Raw genomic sequence first — 17,585 nt, forward strand, 5'->3', positions numbered from 1 at the left:
GTGGGGGAGGGGATATAGAGGAGAAGTAGGCAGCGGGCACTGGCTGGGCATCTGCCCAACTTGGTGCCAGCCATGTGGAGCCTGCAGTCAGGTGAGTATATCTGTCCTCCTCTAAGTGCTATTCTTGGGCCCCGTCACCCAACTCTGGGGGTTACCCTGGCTTTCTTTGCTCTGCTGTGCTGCAGGTGAGGAGCTGAGGAGCTGACTTAAGGTGAGGTGTGTGTCTCTGTGTTTCTGTGTCTCTGTGTGTGTGTTTTCCATGGAACCTTAATCATCATCATTGGTGTGGTGGTGTGTGTGTGTGTGCGCGCGTGCATTTGGCCTCATGGATCCTAAGGCAGGCAAGCCCTTTCAAGCTGGAGGTCCCTCAGGCACACAAATCGAGGCCAGCCCAGGCTTGTCCTATTTGTGACCCTGGCAATGGTGTGACCTATCAGTTGGTGGCTGGCTCCGCAGGTGCTGACTTCATTTAGATTTGGGTGTCTCTGGGCTCAGGAAAGGCTCAGGAACTGTCAACCCTGGTGGCTGCTCAACAGGTTTGACGGCCCTGCTTTTGTTTGTGAGAACAGAGCCCAGAGGAGAGGCTTTCCTGAATGCTGCTCTCCTCTGCCCAGTGCCAAGGGGCTGCGCTCAGGGGACAAAGCCCAGGAATGCTCTGTCTTGAAGGAATGATTGTGGTACAGGCATGCTGGCTTCTGGAAGCCTTCTCATTAGCCTAACAGGGCCTCAGTGTGGTACACCCTTGTGCCTCAGCACTGTGTGCGTGTGGAGGGCTTTTAGGGCACAGGGATTACTGTAGATTTCGTCGTAGTGCCATCTAAACCTCCCTAGGTGCACATTCAGTGACTCAAGAGATTTGATATTTTTTAATAAGACAGTTTTCCCCTGTTGACTGGGGAAAAAAAAAAAAAAGCTCAACCTAAAAATTGAGCATTATGATTTTTTTTTGGTTGCATCACATGACTTGCAGGATCTTAGTTCCCTGAAGAGGACTGAACCCTTGTTCCCTGAAGAGGACTGAACCCTTTTCCCTGCAATGATATTGCAGAGTACTAACCTCTGGATGGACTGCCAGGGAATTCCCCAAGAATTATGTTTTATTTGGGGCATTACTGAAGACTTAAGTCTCAGATACAGCTTTTCAGATAGCTCTGAGGGACCGTTGAGAAGCCAGGACATGTAGGAGTTTTTGCAAAAAAAATAACCACACAAAACTCCAGTAGTCGAACATCAAAAGATTACTGCTAATTAAGGAAAAACCAGATCTCAAGTTAATAAATTTAGTGCTTTTCTGGGTATGGGAAGATGCAAGAGTCTGGGCTTAATGAAATTACTCCTTTGATGCAGCTTAACCTGGGGCCAGTGTCCTGTTTTTCTCCATCTTGAATCCTCTCCGAGTGTACTGCCTAGGGTGGGTGCAGTGACTCATGACTTGATGACATCCTTTGTTTACTGAAATGAGAGGAGGCATTCTTTGTCTGCATCCCTTGAGGTTTTTTGGTTTTTGGCCATACCACATGGCTTGTAGGATCTTAGTTCCCCAACTAGGGACTGAACCCTGGGCCCCATCAGTGAAAGCGCCAAGTCTTAACCACTGGACCACCAGGGAATTCCTAAGACTTTTGTTTTTGTTTAAATCAAACTTTCTGGAAAGGTGCAAATTTTAAGTGAATAAATAAACCCTCTTTTAACTGTCCTCTGGGGTCTATAAATGATTATATTTTTTTATTAAATGCAGAAGTCACGTTCTAGCTTTTGTCTGTAAAAGGCAATATAGGGATGTAGTTAAGACTGTGGCGCTAGACTGCCTGGGATCAGATCTTAGTTCTGTTGTTTGCTAGTTGCTTACCAGTTATTTTTGTCTCTCTGCACCTGTTTCCTCATCTGTAAAGTGGGAATAATAATTGTAAGTTACCTTTGGGTTCCTGGATTAAAAGAGTTCATATGTACAAAGTTCTTTGAATAATCCCAAACACATACTAGCAAACACTGATGTTTCTCTTTCCGTGATTGGTTCTTAACCTCTTTAGGCATTTTTATCCTTGTCTGGTGACATGTGCAGTCTGTTTACCAACTTTTCACCAAGGGTGGGGACATGGAATGAAAGGGACCTGTCAGTGGTGGGGATTAGACCTTTTCTGTTGGCTTTGAGCAAGTATGTGTATGACAAGGAAGATAAAGTGAGGAGAGTGAAAAACCACCAGCATGGCTTTTGTCTTCACAGCTGAAAGAGTGGAACAAGAGAATCTGAAGCTCGTCTGTATTCCCACCTCCTTCCAGGTATGTCCTGCTTTCCCTTCTCCATCTTGGCAGTTGGCACTGAATCTTCAGGTTGCTGAGGACGAGGGGGTGTGGTTCTGGGTTGTGCACCAGGGTGGTTCTGGGTGAGAGAGCCAGGAGCAGGAGGCTAGTCAATTGATGGGAGATTGCTCCTCAGAAGCATGGTTTTAGAGGTGTTCCTTTATTTACTCTGAATATTTTAGCATATCTTTAGTATATTGTGGAGTATGTAGAGATAAGCACATGGTCTCCATCCTCAAGAAGTATTTTTCCATTTATGGATGAAAAAACAGGCTACAGGGCATTAACTGATGTGTTAGTAATACAGGGATAGTATTTTGAGTCCATATCTAATGCTGTTTGACCATAAAATAGTAGGGGCTGGTGAAGGAAAGCAACAGAGCCAATTAAATGTAGGGAAAGATACGGGAAGAGTAGACTTCAGGAAGGGAGGGGGTCGTTGTGGGGAGGTTGTGCCTATCATCTCTCATTGAATTCATTGAGGAGGTACTGTGAGCTGGGGTTAGCCTTGCTGGCGATTGGTGCTCCTGTGATATTGTGGACTTGGTTAAAGAAACCCTCAGTCCTGGAGGCTCAGCACTGCAGGTAGCTCTGGTGAAGGGACAGAGCTGAAGGGAGAGGACGGTATCCTTTTGGGCTTCCCTTGTGGCTTAGTGGTAAAGAATCCATTTGCCAATGGGGGAGACTCGGTTTGATCCGTGGGTCAGGAAGATCCCCTGGAGAAAGGAATGGCTACTAGCTCTGGTATTCTTGCCTGGAGAGTCCCATGGACAAAGGAGCCTGGTGGGTTACAGTCCACGGAGTTGCAGAGTTGGACATGACTGAGTGACTAAACAAGGAAAGTTTCCTTCTAAATCAGGTGTGTGCCCCTGCCTGTCAGTGGGGAATGGAGGAGGAGACATGATAGGAAGTTAGGATAGTGTGTCCTGCCAGAGCTTCCTTGAAGTTATATCTCTTGGAGACTCTGACCAGCTGGGTGGGCACCCACGGGACTGAAGACAGTACCATAATTCTTACGTTGGGTTGGGAAGGAAGTGGTTTTACCTGGCCTTTCTTGCTTTTGAAATCTGGCTGTCCTAAGGAGATACTCTAAGTCAGAAGGGTTGTGATGGGTTGCCTTGGTCTTTTGAAAAATCCTAAGTGTGTCATTTTTCCAAAAGAATTGATCATCTAGCATTTTTCTTATTTAGTAAGTTATTTGATATTGGTGTTCATTTTTAAAGTTGTATATGACATTAGTTGCTCAGTTGTGTCCGACTCTTTGTGACCTCATGGACTGTAGCCTGCCAGGCTCCTCTGTCCATGGGATTCTCCAGGCAAGAATACTGGAGTGGGTTGCCATTTCCTTCTCCAGGGGATCTTCCCAACCCAGGGATTGAACCTGGGTCTCCTGCACTGCAGGCAGTTTCTGTACCATCTGAACTACCGGGGAAGCCCACAGTTACACATACATGTAGATTGAAGAGTCAAATAATTCCAGTTTTCTTTTTTCTTTTTTTTGAATACCTCCTTTTCATGGCATACCCTTCCTTTTTCAGTTGTGTTTATTCTACTTGTCTCTTAGTCACTACATTTCCTCAATTTTGGACTGCTACTTTGTACTTCAGTTGTACAATAAATATCTATAATAACATCTCTTCTGATTCATCCTCTCCAGTATACACATTCTGAATTGTACTTTACTTTTTTATTTTTTTACTGAAGTATGGTTGAATTACAATGTTCTGTTAATTACTGGTGTACATAAAAGTGACTCACCTATATGACAAATATACATTCTTTTTCATATTCTTTTCCATTATGGTTTATCACATGAATCCCATTTTATACTTAAGAGTATGGAACAAAATAGAGGCCCCACTGATAATTTGTTCATATCACATAGCAAGTTAATGAACAGGAAAGTCAGGACTAGTGCCTACCCTTTTACATTTCCAATTTTTTATGTCTTTTCATTAAAATGAGTTTGGGAGAGAAGCAGCTTTTTAAAATTCCACACACTTATGGAGCAGTTTTGGGATGATATTTGCTATAGATGACTTTGGCTTACAAATGAATTCCTTCTGATTTCTTATTTAAAGTAAACAATGAATCCAGAGGACCCTAAATTAGTCTAGCAGAGTCAGACACTTCTGAGAGACTGAACTGAACTGAACTGAGGTGCCGGGGACCAGCCCCGGTGGATCCAGGGTATTCGAAGCGGGGACGGCGTCGGCGAGGATCAGGAAACAACTGCTTAATTAAACGTTAATTAAGGATATAAAGAGTAATAGAATGAGGATAGCTCAGTGAAGAAATTCAGTGGAGAAAAGAGGCTGAATAATTCAGCCAGAAGGTAAGAGAAAGAACGACATGGTGAGACCAAGTTTCGGTGAACAAGGCCCCTTCTTTTTTATTAAAAAGCAAAACACTCCTTTAATTCTCTTCCCGTCAGCACTGTCCCCCCGCCACCCCCCCCCAACCCCCCGCAACCACCACTGTTTCTGGCTCTTTAGGCAGACAAACTTTTTTTTTCTTAATAGTTATTTACTTGGCTGTTCTGGGTTTTAGTTGGGGCATTCAGGATCCTTGATCTTCATTACGGCATGCAGGATCTAGTTCTATGACCATGGATCGAATCCACACTCCCTGCATTGGGAGCTCGTAGTCGTAGCCACTGGACTGCCAGGGAAGTCCCATAGGTGGACAAACTTTTAAAACTATTTTAGTTCATTGGATGTTTGCTCCAGAATCTGGAAACTACATACTTTTCTTGCTATTTACATTTTTTTTTTCAACTTTAGGTAATAATTCTACACTGAATGGGTGAAAGGAAGATGAGCATTTGCTTCTCTCTTCCCTCCTTGTTTCCACAGTTCACACACCCTTCTCCCAGTCTTCAGGACAGTCATATTCTGGTGAGGCTTACTGAGTGCTTACAGAAAGCTGATGTCCAAACTGCAGCTGAGCTGTACAGTGTGCTGTGGTTACGCTTCCTTACCTGCCCGTTGTTTTGTTTTTCTGAAAGTTAAGTAAATTGCCTTTGGTTTTTTTTTTTTTTTTTCATTTGCCAGGTTATCTACATACTCCTTACTAATTCAGCCTCGAACTCTTAGCTACATGGAAAGTCTCACCTGTCTGGCCAGTAGATGTTCTACTCTTTGACTTTTGTCTTCTTGCCTGGGTCTCTGGTTGCTAGCAGCTGTACCTTGCTGTGGCTTTGGAGGTGTCTCCCTTCCTGCTCAGGAACTTACCTGTTCTGTCTCATTTTGGATCATCCAGTCCCTTGGTCTTGTTCCTCCTCACTACTCCCCCATATCCTTTAGTTTGTTTCCTTCAACTTTAGTGAAACACGTGTTTCATATCAGGGGTCCCCAACACCTGGGCCATGGACTGGTTCCTGTCTGTGGCCAGTTAGAAACTGGGGAAGCTTCATTTCTATAGCCACTCCTCATTGCTTTCATTACACCTGAGCTCTGCCTCCTGTCAGATCAGTGGCGGCATAATGGTGGGTTGTATAATTATTTCATTATATATCACGTTGTAATCAAAAGTTAGAAAGTGAAAGTTAAGTTGCTCATTCGTGTCTGACTCTTTGAGACCCCGTGGACTGTAGCTCACCAGGCTTCTCCATCCATGGGATTCTCCAGGCAAGAATACTGGAGTGGGTTGCCATTTCCTTCTCCAGGGGATCTTCCCGACCCAGGGATCAAACTGCATTGCGGGCAGACGCTTTAACCTCTGAGCCACTGAGGTTTACCCACATTGTAATCAAAATGCGCAGTAAATGTAATGAGCTTGAATCATCCCCAAACCACCTCTCCACCCCTGTGGGAAAATCATCTTCCATGAAACCCATCCTGGTGCACCCATCCTGGTGCCAAAAGTGTTGGGGACTGCTGCTTCAGATAGCTACCCAAGTGCACGGGGTGCAAACTTGTCGGCACTTTGGATGTCTGAAAATGTCTTTATTCTAGCCTCTCTGGGACTCAGGTATTTGGGTATAGAAATCTATGCTAAATCATTTCTTAGTTCTTGGTTCTGTCTGCTGGCTTTCAATTTGCTATTGAGGAGCTTGGTGCCATTGATTCTTGATCCTTTGTATGAAGTCTATTTTTCATTCTCTCTGAACTCTTAACACCCTTATATTATCTTTATCTCCACTGTTTTGAAATTTCACTTTGGTGTGGGTTTATTTTTGTCCACTGTGCTGGGCACTTGCTGGGACATGTCATTCTACAAATTGACCATCTTCAATTTGGGGGATTTTTCTTTTTCCCTATTATTCCTTTGATTTTCTTTTCTGTTTTCTCTGATCTTTCTTTTGGGACCCTTGTTAAGTCCTTGGTGCTCATGGCCTGTTTTGTCCTTTTGTCTAACCTTTTATTGAGCTTTTTCTAACTTTTCTATTGAGCTTTCTTTAGTTTCATATGTTTAATTTCATGTAAGAACTCTTTTTGTTGTTCTCTGAGTAGTTTTTGTTTGTTTGTTTTATGGGTTCAATTTTTCCAGTTTCTTCTCTAAGCTCCCTGAGGATATTAATGCTTTTGTTTTTGTTCTAAGATCTCTTCTCCCTCTTATCTTTCCTCAGAATTTTGTTGTTGTTTACAGTTTGTTGGAAGTATAATTTACAGACAGTACAATTTACTCTTTTTCTGGTACTTCCCTGATTGTCCAGTGGTTAAGATTAAGAATCCACACTTATTACTTCAGGAAGCATGAGTTTGATCCCTGGTTGGGGAACTCAGATCTCGCATGCCGTGTGGTACAGTCAAAAAAAAAAAATTACTCTTTTTTAGCATGTAATTCTGAGTTTTGACTGATATGGTCAAATCACAACCAACACAGACAAATATTGTTAGAGTGCTTGGTCTTTTCTTTTTTTAATTCTGGCACTTCTTAATTCTGGTGTTCTTCAGCTGGCTGCTTGTTTTGAACACTAGCAGACTAAGAAGCTGATTGGAAAGCAGCCCTCAGGGTGAGGCTAGCCCTTGCTCTCGGCTTGTCTGCCAAGCCCTTATCTTGGGGGGAACTTCTGGAGTCAGATCATTTTTCTTTCCTTTGACTGGTCAGGTTTCCTAGTGCAGACTGCCCAGTGCCCTTTTAGAAGGGGTATGCATAGCTGCCATGTCCTGGGAACCAAATAGGAGAGGAGGGTGAGAAGACATCTGTCATTATTCAAGACATAAACCTGTTTCTGATTTCTCCCATTTTCAGTGTTGTTCTTGTGCTAGATGGAAAATAAGTACCTGCTACGTTTTGCAGTGTGTTTTTGACTCTGGGCTTGATCATATTACTTGTTTTGCCAATGGAATGTGTCATCAGTGGGTTGAAAAGTGCTTTTGCTTTGGGGGATTGGCCTTTTTGCTCCTGAAACCTTTCTTGTTGCCTTGTGAACAGGCCTCAGCTAACTCCCCTGGAGGGTAAGAGGCGAGTGAGTGAGGTCATACTAGAGACTTTTCAGTCTGTCCATGGAATCATGAGAATTAATAACTATTTGCTCTTTTAAGCCTCTTACTCTTGGGGTAGCTACTCCACAGCAAAAGCTCACTGATGGAGAACCCCATCTTCAGCTCTGCCTGGCAGCCCAGTCCCGAGCCTGCTGTTTTGACCTTCTCCAGGGAATAAACATGCTACTTTGGAAGAAGTGGAGAAAGATGAGAAGCTATAACAGGTTCTCAAATAGCCTTTCAGCCAGCTTTCCCTTATGACTTCCATTGTTGCATCTGAAGTTCACAGTGTCGCTGAGTTCCTGGAACCTTTTGGGGGTTGCTTCTTAGCTTTCTCCAGTACAGGTTTAGGATTTCTCTCCCTCATTTTTGCCACTTACCATTGTTCATTCAGGTATGACCTAAATCAAATCCCTTATGATTATACAGTGGAAGTGAGAAATAGATTTAAGGGCCTAGATCTGATAGACAGAGTGCCTGATGAACTATGGAATGAGGTTTGTGACATTGAACAGGAGACAGGGATCAAGACCATCCATGGAAAAGAAATGCAAAAAAGCAAAATGGCTGTCTGGGGAGGCCTTACAAATAGCTGTGAAAAGAAGAGAAGTGAAAAGCAAAGGAGAAAAGGAAAGATATAAACATTTGAATGCAGAGTTCCAAAGAATAGCAAGAAGAGATAAGAAAGCCTTCCTCAGTGATCAATGCAAAGAAATAGAGGAAAACAACAGAATGGGAAAGACTAGAGATCTCTTCAAGAAAATTAGAGATACCAAAGGAACATTTCATGCAAAGATGGGCTCGATAAAGGACAGAAATAGTATGGACCTAACAGAAGCAGAAGATATTAAGAAGAGATCTGGCAAGAATACACAGAAGAACTGTACAAAAAAGATCTTCATGACCCAGATAATCACGATGGTGTGATCACTGACCTAGAGCCAGACATCCTGGAATGTGAAGTCAAGTGGGTCTTAGAAAGCATCACTATGAACAAAGCTAGTGGAGGTGATAGAATTCCAGTTGAATGATTCCAAATCCTGAAAGATGATGCTGTGAAAGTGCTGCACTCAATATGCCAGCAAATTTGGAAAACTCAGCAGTGGGCACAGGACTGGAAAAGGTCAGTTTTCATTCTAATCCCAAAGAAAGGCAATGCCAAAGAATGCTCAAACTACCGCACAATTGCACTCATCTCACACGCTAGTAAAGTAATGCTCAAAATCCTCCAAGCCAGGCTTCAGCAATATGTGAACCGTGAACTTCCCGATGTTCAAGCTGGTTTTAGAAAAGGCCGAGGAACCAGAGATCAAATTGCCAACATCTGCTGGATCATGGAAAAAGCAAGAGAGTTCCAGAAAAACATCTGTTTCTGCTTTATTGACTACTCCAAAGCCTTTGACTGTGTGGATCACAATAAACTGTGGAAAATTCTGAAAGAGATGGGAATACCAGACCACCTGATCTGCCTCTTGAGAAATTTGTATGCAGGTCAGGAACTAACAGTTAGAACTGGACATGGAGCAACAGACTGGTTCCAAATAGGAAAAGGAGTACGTCAAGGCTGTATATTGTCATCCTGTTTATTTAACTTATATGCAGAGTACATCATGAGAAATGCTGGACTGGAAGAAACACAAGCTGGAATCAAGATTGCCGGGAGAAATATCAATAACCTCAGATATGCAGATGACACCACCCTTATGGCAGAAAGTGAAGAGGAGCTAAAAAGCCTCTTGACGAAAGTGAAAGTGGAGAGTGAAAAAGTTGGCTTAAAGCTCAACATTCAGAAAACGAAGATCATGGCATCTGGTCCCATCACTTCATGGCAAATAGATGGGGAAACAGTGTCAGACTTTATTTTTCTGGGCTCCAAAATTGCTGCAGATGGTGACTGCAGCCATGAAATTAAAAGACGCTTACTCCTTGGAAGGAAAGTTATGACCAACCTGGATAGCATATTCAAAAGCAGAGACATTACTTTGCCAACAAAGGTTCGTCTAGTCAAGGCTATGGTTTTTCCAGTAGTCATGTATGGATGTGCGAGTTGGACTGTGAAGAAGGCTGAGCGCCAAAGAATTGATGCTTTTGAACTGTGGTGTTGGAGAAGACTCTTGAGAGTCCCTCTTGAGAGTCCCTTGGACTGCAAGGAGATCCAACCAGTCCATTCTGAAGGAGATCAGCCCTGGGATTTCTTTGGAAGGAGTGATGCTAAAGCTGAGACTCCAATACTTTGGCCACCTCATGCGAAGAGTTGACTCATTGGAAAAGACTCTGATGCTGGGAGGGATTGGGGGCAAGAGGAGAAGGGGACGACAGAGGATGAGATGGCTGGATGGCATCACCGACTCGATGGACGTGAGTCTGAGTGAACTCTGGGAGTTGGTGATGGACAGGGAGGCCTGGCTTGCTGCAGTTCATGGGGTCGCAAAGAGTCGGACACGACTGAGCAACTGATCTGATCTGATCTGATTGTTCATCAGTGGTCTAACTTTTGAAAACTGGTTGCTGTTTTCTCCTCTTTTTGGTTTATGCCGTTAAGAAAAATTCCTTTATCATAAATGTAGAGAGGTTTGGGGAAAGAGCTGAGCTAAATACAGGTGTTCACATTCAAGAAGTTTCAATTAAATTTCTTTAATTGGAAGGAAGTTTGATCTGTGTTTTTCAGATAGCATCCTCCCAGCACACCTTTGTGTTATCATGGTAATTAATAGCAAGACTGGAAAATGATGGCCAGTTCCAGTTGATCGGTTGGAAGAGTCATTCACAGTTCATAGGACTTTAAAAAATAAACTTGTTCAGAGGTTTGTTTTTTTCTCTCCCTCAAATTCAAACTTATTTTGTGTTACATTTAGCCAGCTGTAGTCTCCTGAAATGACTAAAAGGAAGCCAAAATATTTTATGCTCTATCTTTTAAACAAGTAAACCCCTAGGGACTTAAAGGATTTTTGTAGATTTTCCCTTCAAAGTTAAAAGATTTGGTGAGAGGAAAATAAACATAGTATTTAAAAGCTAGATCTGGTCTAAGCAAAAACAGCGTTTATTCACAATGGCCTTTAGTCTCCCTTTGTAAGGTGATAGAAGGGAAGATGCAGAGTTTTCAGGTTTTATTGTAAAACTGATGAAAAACAGGAATGCTCGCCTGCCACATGCCACTGTCCTTGATCACATGAGGCATTGCAGGCACCAGCTGTGAAACTGCATTGAGAAGGCAGAAATTTATGATAAAGGAATTTTTCTTCCTGTCTTTTTTTCCAGAAGTATAAACTAATCATTAGCTTTCCTGCTCCCTGCACTTTTAAGAGCTGGAAGAGACAGACAGGAGTTGTTTCATTACACTCTCAGGAGCCCCTCAGTATGTGAGCCTGGAGTATATGGTGTCAACAGATACTAATCTCAGTTGAGCACCTGTGGCTGAGCCAGCCATGGGTCCATGTTCCCACAGTAGGGCTGTGGTGTTGAATTCACTGCATTGGTTTCTCAGGGTTGCCATGACAGGGAACCACAGATTGAGCAGCTTAAAAAACAGAAATTCATTGTCTCTAGGTTCTGGAGGCTAGATATTGATTCCTTTAGAGGCTGTGAAGCTTTAGAGGCTCTAGAGCACAGGCTGCATAGTTGAGGAAGATGGGCTTAGTTGCTCCACAGTGTGTGGGATTTCCTCGTCCAGGAATTGGACCTGTGTCTCCTGCTTTGGCAGGTGGATTCTTTACCACTGAGCCACTAGGGAAGCCCCAATAAATCTTTTTTTGGGGGAGCACAGTACAATGCATTACACCCAGGGAGGAAGGAGTTTGTGCCACTCATGGTGATGCTTCTCTCCATGTGCAGGGTTGTGCACAGAGGCCTTGTGGGGGAATCCAGTCAGATATGGGGAGAAGAGAGTGCTGGAGGACCTGCTGATGGAAGCAGGCCTGAAGGGTCCCTCCTGAGTGGGATCCTTGAGGTCATTGTACAGGGCCCTTCACGTTGTGACTGGGGATTCAGACTGTTTAAATGGAAAGCACTTGGCCTCCCAGCCACGTAAGACAGGCAGAACTTACCTACTGGGCTCCTTTCACATGCAGACTCTGGACAGGCATTGACTCAGGCAGCTGGCGGCAGTGGTGAAGAGGCATGTGGGATCTAGTTCCTCAACCAGGGGTCGAACCCTGGGTCCCCTGCATTGGGGGCATGGAGTCCTAGCCACAGAACCACCAGGGAAGTCTCATCATTTTTTTTTCTTAAAGCAGGAGTTTGTACTGGGTAACTCCTTTTTGAATGAACTCACAATAGTTACTCAACTATTGGCTCAGCTAATCCTAACTGCTGGTGAAAGTGTATATAAAATGTACTCTCACATACTCTGATTACCATCTAGGTGGACAAACAGAACATCCTCATGAAACAATAACACTGGCAAGTGGTGCAGGCAGTTTTTAAACTTCGTGTTAAATGAAAATGATATATTTTATACAGATTTCTTTCCCCCATAGGAATCATGATAGAATTGTTTTCTTCCATCAGTTTTCATGTAATACATTTGAATGTAGTTTAGTATTGTTTCTAACTAGTGGATTGGCCAAAAAGTTTGTTCAGGTTTACATCAAATGTAACATTTTATGGAAGAACCTGAATGAACTTTTTGGCCAACCCAAAGTATACAGTTAACAGGGGTCATAGTATATATAATGGGCTTCCCAGGTGGCTCAGTGGTAAAGAATCCTCCTGCCAGTGCAGGAGATGCAGGAGACACAGGTTCGATCCCTGGGTTGAGAAGATCCCCTGGAGGAGGAAATGGCAACCCAGCCCAGTATCCTTGCCTGAAAAATGGACATGGACAGAGGAGCCTGGCAGGCTGCAGTCTATAGGGTTGAAAGAGTTGGACACAACTGAGGAACTGAGCACCAGTAGTATATATAACACAGTTTTATTTGTGATAGAATATCACACTGAGCTACATTCAGTTCATATCATTATTCCAGCATCTGTATTAGATATTCCATCTGTATTAGATATCTGTCACTGGAACAAATTACCCCGAAACTTGGCAGCTTAGAACAACAAATATTTGTAAGCTCATAGTTTCCAGGGGTCAGGAATCTGGAATGGTTGAGCTGGGTGTTTCTGGCCTTGAGTCTGATGAGCTTGCAGCTGAATGTTGGACAGGGCTGCAGGCATCTCAGCTCTGCTTGAAGGATCTGCTTCCATGCTCTGTCAAGTGGATGTTGTGGCCTTACTTCTTCACAGGCTGTGAAGTGGGCCTTGTCCCCAGGGCTCTCAGTGTCTTCAGGGCTTGGCAGCAGGTTTTCCTAGCGTGTGTGTGAGAGAGGGTGAGTAGAGGAAGGGGTCGGAATCTTGAGGGAGCATGCCCTTTCTTCTTTGTAAACTAATCTCAGCTGGGGCTTGCCATCACGTCTGCTGTGTGCGGTTGGTAACACAGGACAACCTCAGGACGTCATGGGCAGGGATTCCCCAAAGGCATGAGTACCACAGTGCGCGGGGGGCTTTGGGGGTTCATCTTCCAAATGTTTTTATAGCCTAAGGGTCTGTGATCAGTATCGTTTCTCCAATATCATGTTGGGAGAAACCTAGGAACTGAGAAATGAACCAGCAATACCTTGTTTCTTGTTTCCTCCCTTCATTATGTATTTCTCTTTCAAAATCATGAGTTTTTTTCTTTTGAACTTGATTCACTCAGCATTTTATTTTACCTTTTTATTATGGAAAATTTCAAACTTCAAAAAGGATACTGAATAATGCAATGAACTTCTGTGTACCCATTGCCCAGTTTCCACAGTGATCAATTGATGGCCAGTTTTGTTTCATCTGTATCCTATTCTCCTCTGCCTGTGTTATTTTGAAATGAATCCCAGACATAGTATGATTTCATTGTATGTATTTCATTATGTCTTTCTGAAAAATAGGGAGTCTTTAAAACATCTCCACAATACTTAAAAAATTAAGCAGTAATCTTTCATAGGATGAAGTAAAAATCCAGGATTCTAATTTCCCCTATTGTCTTATCCTTTAAAAATATTTTTCTACAGTTTGTTTGAATCAGGATCCAGATAGGACCCATACATTTCAAAGTCCAGGGTGTTTGTGTTTTATTGTTAGAGTCTTAGGATTTGAAGATTGACATTGGTCATTATCTATCCTCATCTTTTTATAGGTGAGAAAACTTGATAGGGGTCATGTGACTGGTTTATTTAAGATTAGAACCAAGACCTTCTCATTCTTAATCTCAGGTGGTTTTGACTTTAGGTAGAAGATATTTTCTAGACGTGGCTTTTGGTAAAAAGGTTTCCATGCTTTGGTTGCTCCATATATTGAAAGCATATAGTCAGTGGTGCTGACTTGGCCACAAACATCCTGATTTTTCCCAGTCTGTTCTCTCAGTTTGCCGTGTTCCTCACTAGCAGCCATTCTGGTGTCCTGCCTTTACATCCTCTTCTAAGTGTGGGTATTCTCTTGCTTATTTTTATTCAACAGTGTGGCCTGGAAATTATCACTGTGTATCAATTTATAGTGATCTTCTGTCATTTTTTTTTACGTTATTAAAAAAAATTTTCTTATGTTTTATAGATTTGGCTCTTAGTTTCAGTTCAGTTCAGTTGCTCAGTTGTGTCCTACTCTTTGTGACCCCATGGAATGCAGCATGCCAGCCTTCCCTGTCCATCACAAACTCCTGGAGCTTGCTCAGACTCATGTCCATCGAGTCAGTGATGCCATCCAACCATCTTATCCTCTGTTGTCCCCTTCTCCTCTGCCTGTGTTATTTTGAAGGGAATCCCAGACATAGTATGATTTCATTGTATGTATTTCATTATGTCTCTGTGAAAAGTAGGGGGACTTTTAAACATCTCCACAGTACTTAAAAAATTAAGCAGTAATCATTCATAGGATCAAATAAAAATCCAGGAGTCAAATTCAATCTTTCCCAGCATCAGGGTCTTTTCTAGTGAGTCAGTTCTTCACATCAGGTGGCCAAAGTATTGGACCATCAGCATCAGTCCTTTCAATGAATACTCAGGCCTGATTTCCTTTAGGATTGACTGATTTGATTTCCTTGCAGTCCAAGGGACTCTCAGGAGTCTTCTCCAACACCACAGTTCAAAAGCATCAATTCTTTGGTGCTCAGCTTTGTTTATGGTTCAACTCTCAAATCCATACATGACTACTGGAAAAACCATAACTTTGACTAGACGGATCTTTGTCGGCAAGGTGATGTCTGTGCTTTTTAATATGCTATCTAGGTTTGTCATAGCTTTCCTTCCAAGGTGCAAGCGTCTTTTTATATTCATGGCTGCAGTCACCATCTGCAGTGATTTAGGAGCCCAAAGTCTTAGCTTAGGAAGTTTTAAAAAGTAATGGTAATCTCCCCCCTTCCCCTGCCCCCTCATCCATGGAAAATACATTCCTAGACCCCCAGTGGCTGCCTGAAACAGCGGATACAACTGAATGTGATGTATACTATATTTTTTCATATACATAGATACCTGTGATGACATTCAGTTGGTAAATTAGGCATGGTAAGAGAGAACAACAACTAGTAATAGGACAATTGTAACAAGACACTGATAAAAGTTATGTGATCATGGTTTCTCTCTCAAAATACACTATTGTAAAATTTAATTCCTTTTCCATCTTAACTAGGCATTTACTCACTGTTGTCATAACTTTTGCAGTTTGGGTTGCAACAGTGAGACTGGCACAAATTTCTTTTTCCTTCTTTACAGTTTCATGGATGGAAGATTTGTTCTTACAGTTTTAGATCTTAGCAGCTTTAGCGTGTAATTTTTTTCCTTTCCTTACTAAGTTAACAACTTTGACTGTTGCGCTTAAGAAAGCATTTTATGGCTTGTCTTTGGTGTATCTGAATTGCCAGCATCACTATTGTGCTTTGGAGCTTTACCTTGGAGATAGTCCAGGTTTGGTTCCATTCCACTGTAATATAATATGATACAGAGTGAGCTACTTGAATTTCCCAGTGCATATAGAAGTTATGTCTACACTCCATTATATTCTAGTAAGTGTGCAATAGCATTATGTCTAAAAAAGCAATGGACATACCTTAGTTTAAAAATATTGCTGAAAAAACGCCAAAGCAGTTACAGTAGTAACGTGAAAGCTCACTGGTCACAGGCTACCGTAACAAACGTAATAATGATAATGAAAAAGTTTGAAATACCGTGAGAACTACCAAAGTGTGACACACAAAGTGAGCAAATGCTGTTGGAGAAATTGCACCCTTACGCTCCCTGGAGGCCGGGTGGCCACAGCCTTCAGCTGGTAACAAAGCACAATAAAGCGAAGCACAGTAAACTGAGGAATGCCAGTATGAAGTGCAGTAAGGGTTGGTTGAACACAAGCACTGTGATACTGTGACATCAGGCTGATAGCTGAGATGGCTGTTAAGTGACTAACAGGTGGGGTGTGCTGAAGAAAAGGATGATTCACATCCTGGACCAGATGGAGTATGTAGCAGAGATCTCATCGTGCTATACTCAAAGTGGTGTGCAGTTTAAAACTTGTGATTTCTGGAATGTTACATGTAAAATTTTTGGGTTGAGGTTGCCCATAGGTAACTGAAACCACAGATGAGGGCTACCTACTGTACTGTATTGGGCTTCCCTGGTGGCTCAGCATTAAAGACTGCCTGCTAATTCAGGAGACTCAGTTTGATCCCTGGGTCAGGAAGATCCCCTAGAGAAGGAGATGGTAACCCACTCCAGTATTCTTGCCTGGAGAATCCATCTCATGGTCAGAGGAATCTGGTGGGCTATAGTCCATGGAGTCACACAGAAAGAAAGAAAGTGAAAGCTCAGTCGTGTCCGACTCTTTTTGACCCCATGGTCTGTAACCTACCAGGCTGCTCCGTCCAACCCCATGGTCTGTAACCTACCAGGCTGCTCCGTCCAACCCCATGGTCTGTAACCTACCAGGCTGCTCCGTCCACGGGATTTTCTGGGCAAGAATACTGGAGTGGGTTGCCATTTCCTTCTCCAGGAGATCTTCCCCACCCAGGGATCGAACCTGGGTCTCCTGCATTGTAGGCAGACACTTTACCGTCTGAGCCACCAGGGAAGTCACACAGAGTCACACACAACTCAGAGAGTAAAACAGCAACAACTGTAGTGTATTACCAGAGGCTTTGGAGGCCATGACATCATTTTAAGTAACAGGTCACAGAGGAGGGACTCTGTCTAGTGCTGGAGCAGAGTGTTCAGTAGGTGCTGTTTGCCTTCTTCCAGTTCCTGGAATGGGCCAACTTTTGCCATTCTCGGGGCTGGATCCCTATCTCTTGGTGGTTCAGGTTGGATTTGGGAGGGTAGCTCAGAGGTTAAAGCATCTGCCTGCAATGCGGGAGACCTGGGTTCAATCCCTGGGTCGGGAAGATCCCCTGGAGAAGGAAATGACAACCCACTCCAGTATTCTTACCTGGAGAATCCCATGGACGGAGGAGCCTGGTAGGCTACAGTCCACAGGGTTGCAAAGAGTTGGACACGACTGAGCAACTTCACTTCACTTTGGTGGTACTGAGTGTCTGACCCTTAGATCCAAGTGGCTTCTGAGAATCCTCACCCTCGGTCAGAGATGATTACAGGTGCTTTTTCCTGTTCTCCACAGGCCCGTCAACTCATCCTGCAGTATGGCTTAACTCTCAGTGACCTGGACCGACACCCAGAGGTAAGAGAGGCTGCTGGGTTTTTCTGCCTCCTTTTTCATGACTGTCACTTGTTCGTGGGCTCAGGATATCTGATCAAGTCTAGGAAGAAAGTCAGTCAGCCATACTACCTCTTCTCCTGGGACTTTAGATATTAATCCTGGCTGAGGTCACAAGTGGGGAGGTTCTTAATTTCCAGGACATTC

At 43.2% G+C, this 17,585-nt stretch overlaps 1 protein-coding gene and 1 non-coding gene across 4 annotated transcripts in view; one reads left to right on the forward strand and one right to left on the reverse strand.

Annotated features, from left to right (window-relative positions):
• The window catches only part of RPIA (ribose 5-phosphate isomerase A), a 36,726-nt gene that overhangs the window by 9,089 nt on the left and 10,052 nt on the right, over positions 1 to 17,585 (forward strand). For all 3 annotated transcript variants that reach the window (XR_015136814.1, XM_086326645.1, XM_086326646.1), the window contains exons 3-4: positions 2,225 to 2,280; positions 17,343 to 17,402. Coding sequence is in view for 2 of the 3 variants with exons in the window: in XM_086326645.1 (XP_086182771.1) it covers positions 2,225 to 2,280; positions 17,343 to 17,402 (116 nt within the window). In the remaining variant the exon portion in view is untranslated. The remainder of the gene's footprint in view (positions 1 to 2,224; positions 2,281 to 17,342; positions 17,403 to 17,585) is intronic.
• Positions 16,728 to 16,799, reverse strand: TRNAC-ACA (transfer RNA cysteine (anticodon ACA)). The gene has a single exon. It is a non-coding gene; the product is annotated as a tRNA-Cys (tRNA).

This window comes from Bos grunniens, chromosome 11, assembly GCF_055505025.1.
Source record: "Bos grunniens cultivar Pamir isolate PY7600 chromosome 11, Bosgru_T2T1.0, whole genome shotgun sequence".
Taxonomy (NCBI): Eukaryota; Metazoa; Chordata; class Mammalia; order Artiodactyla; family Bovidae; genus Bos; species Bos grunniens.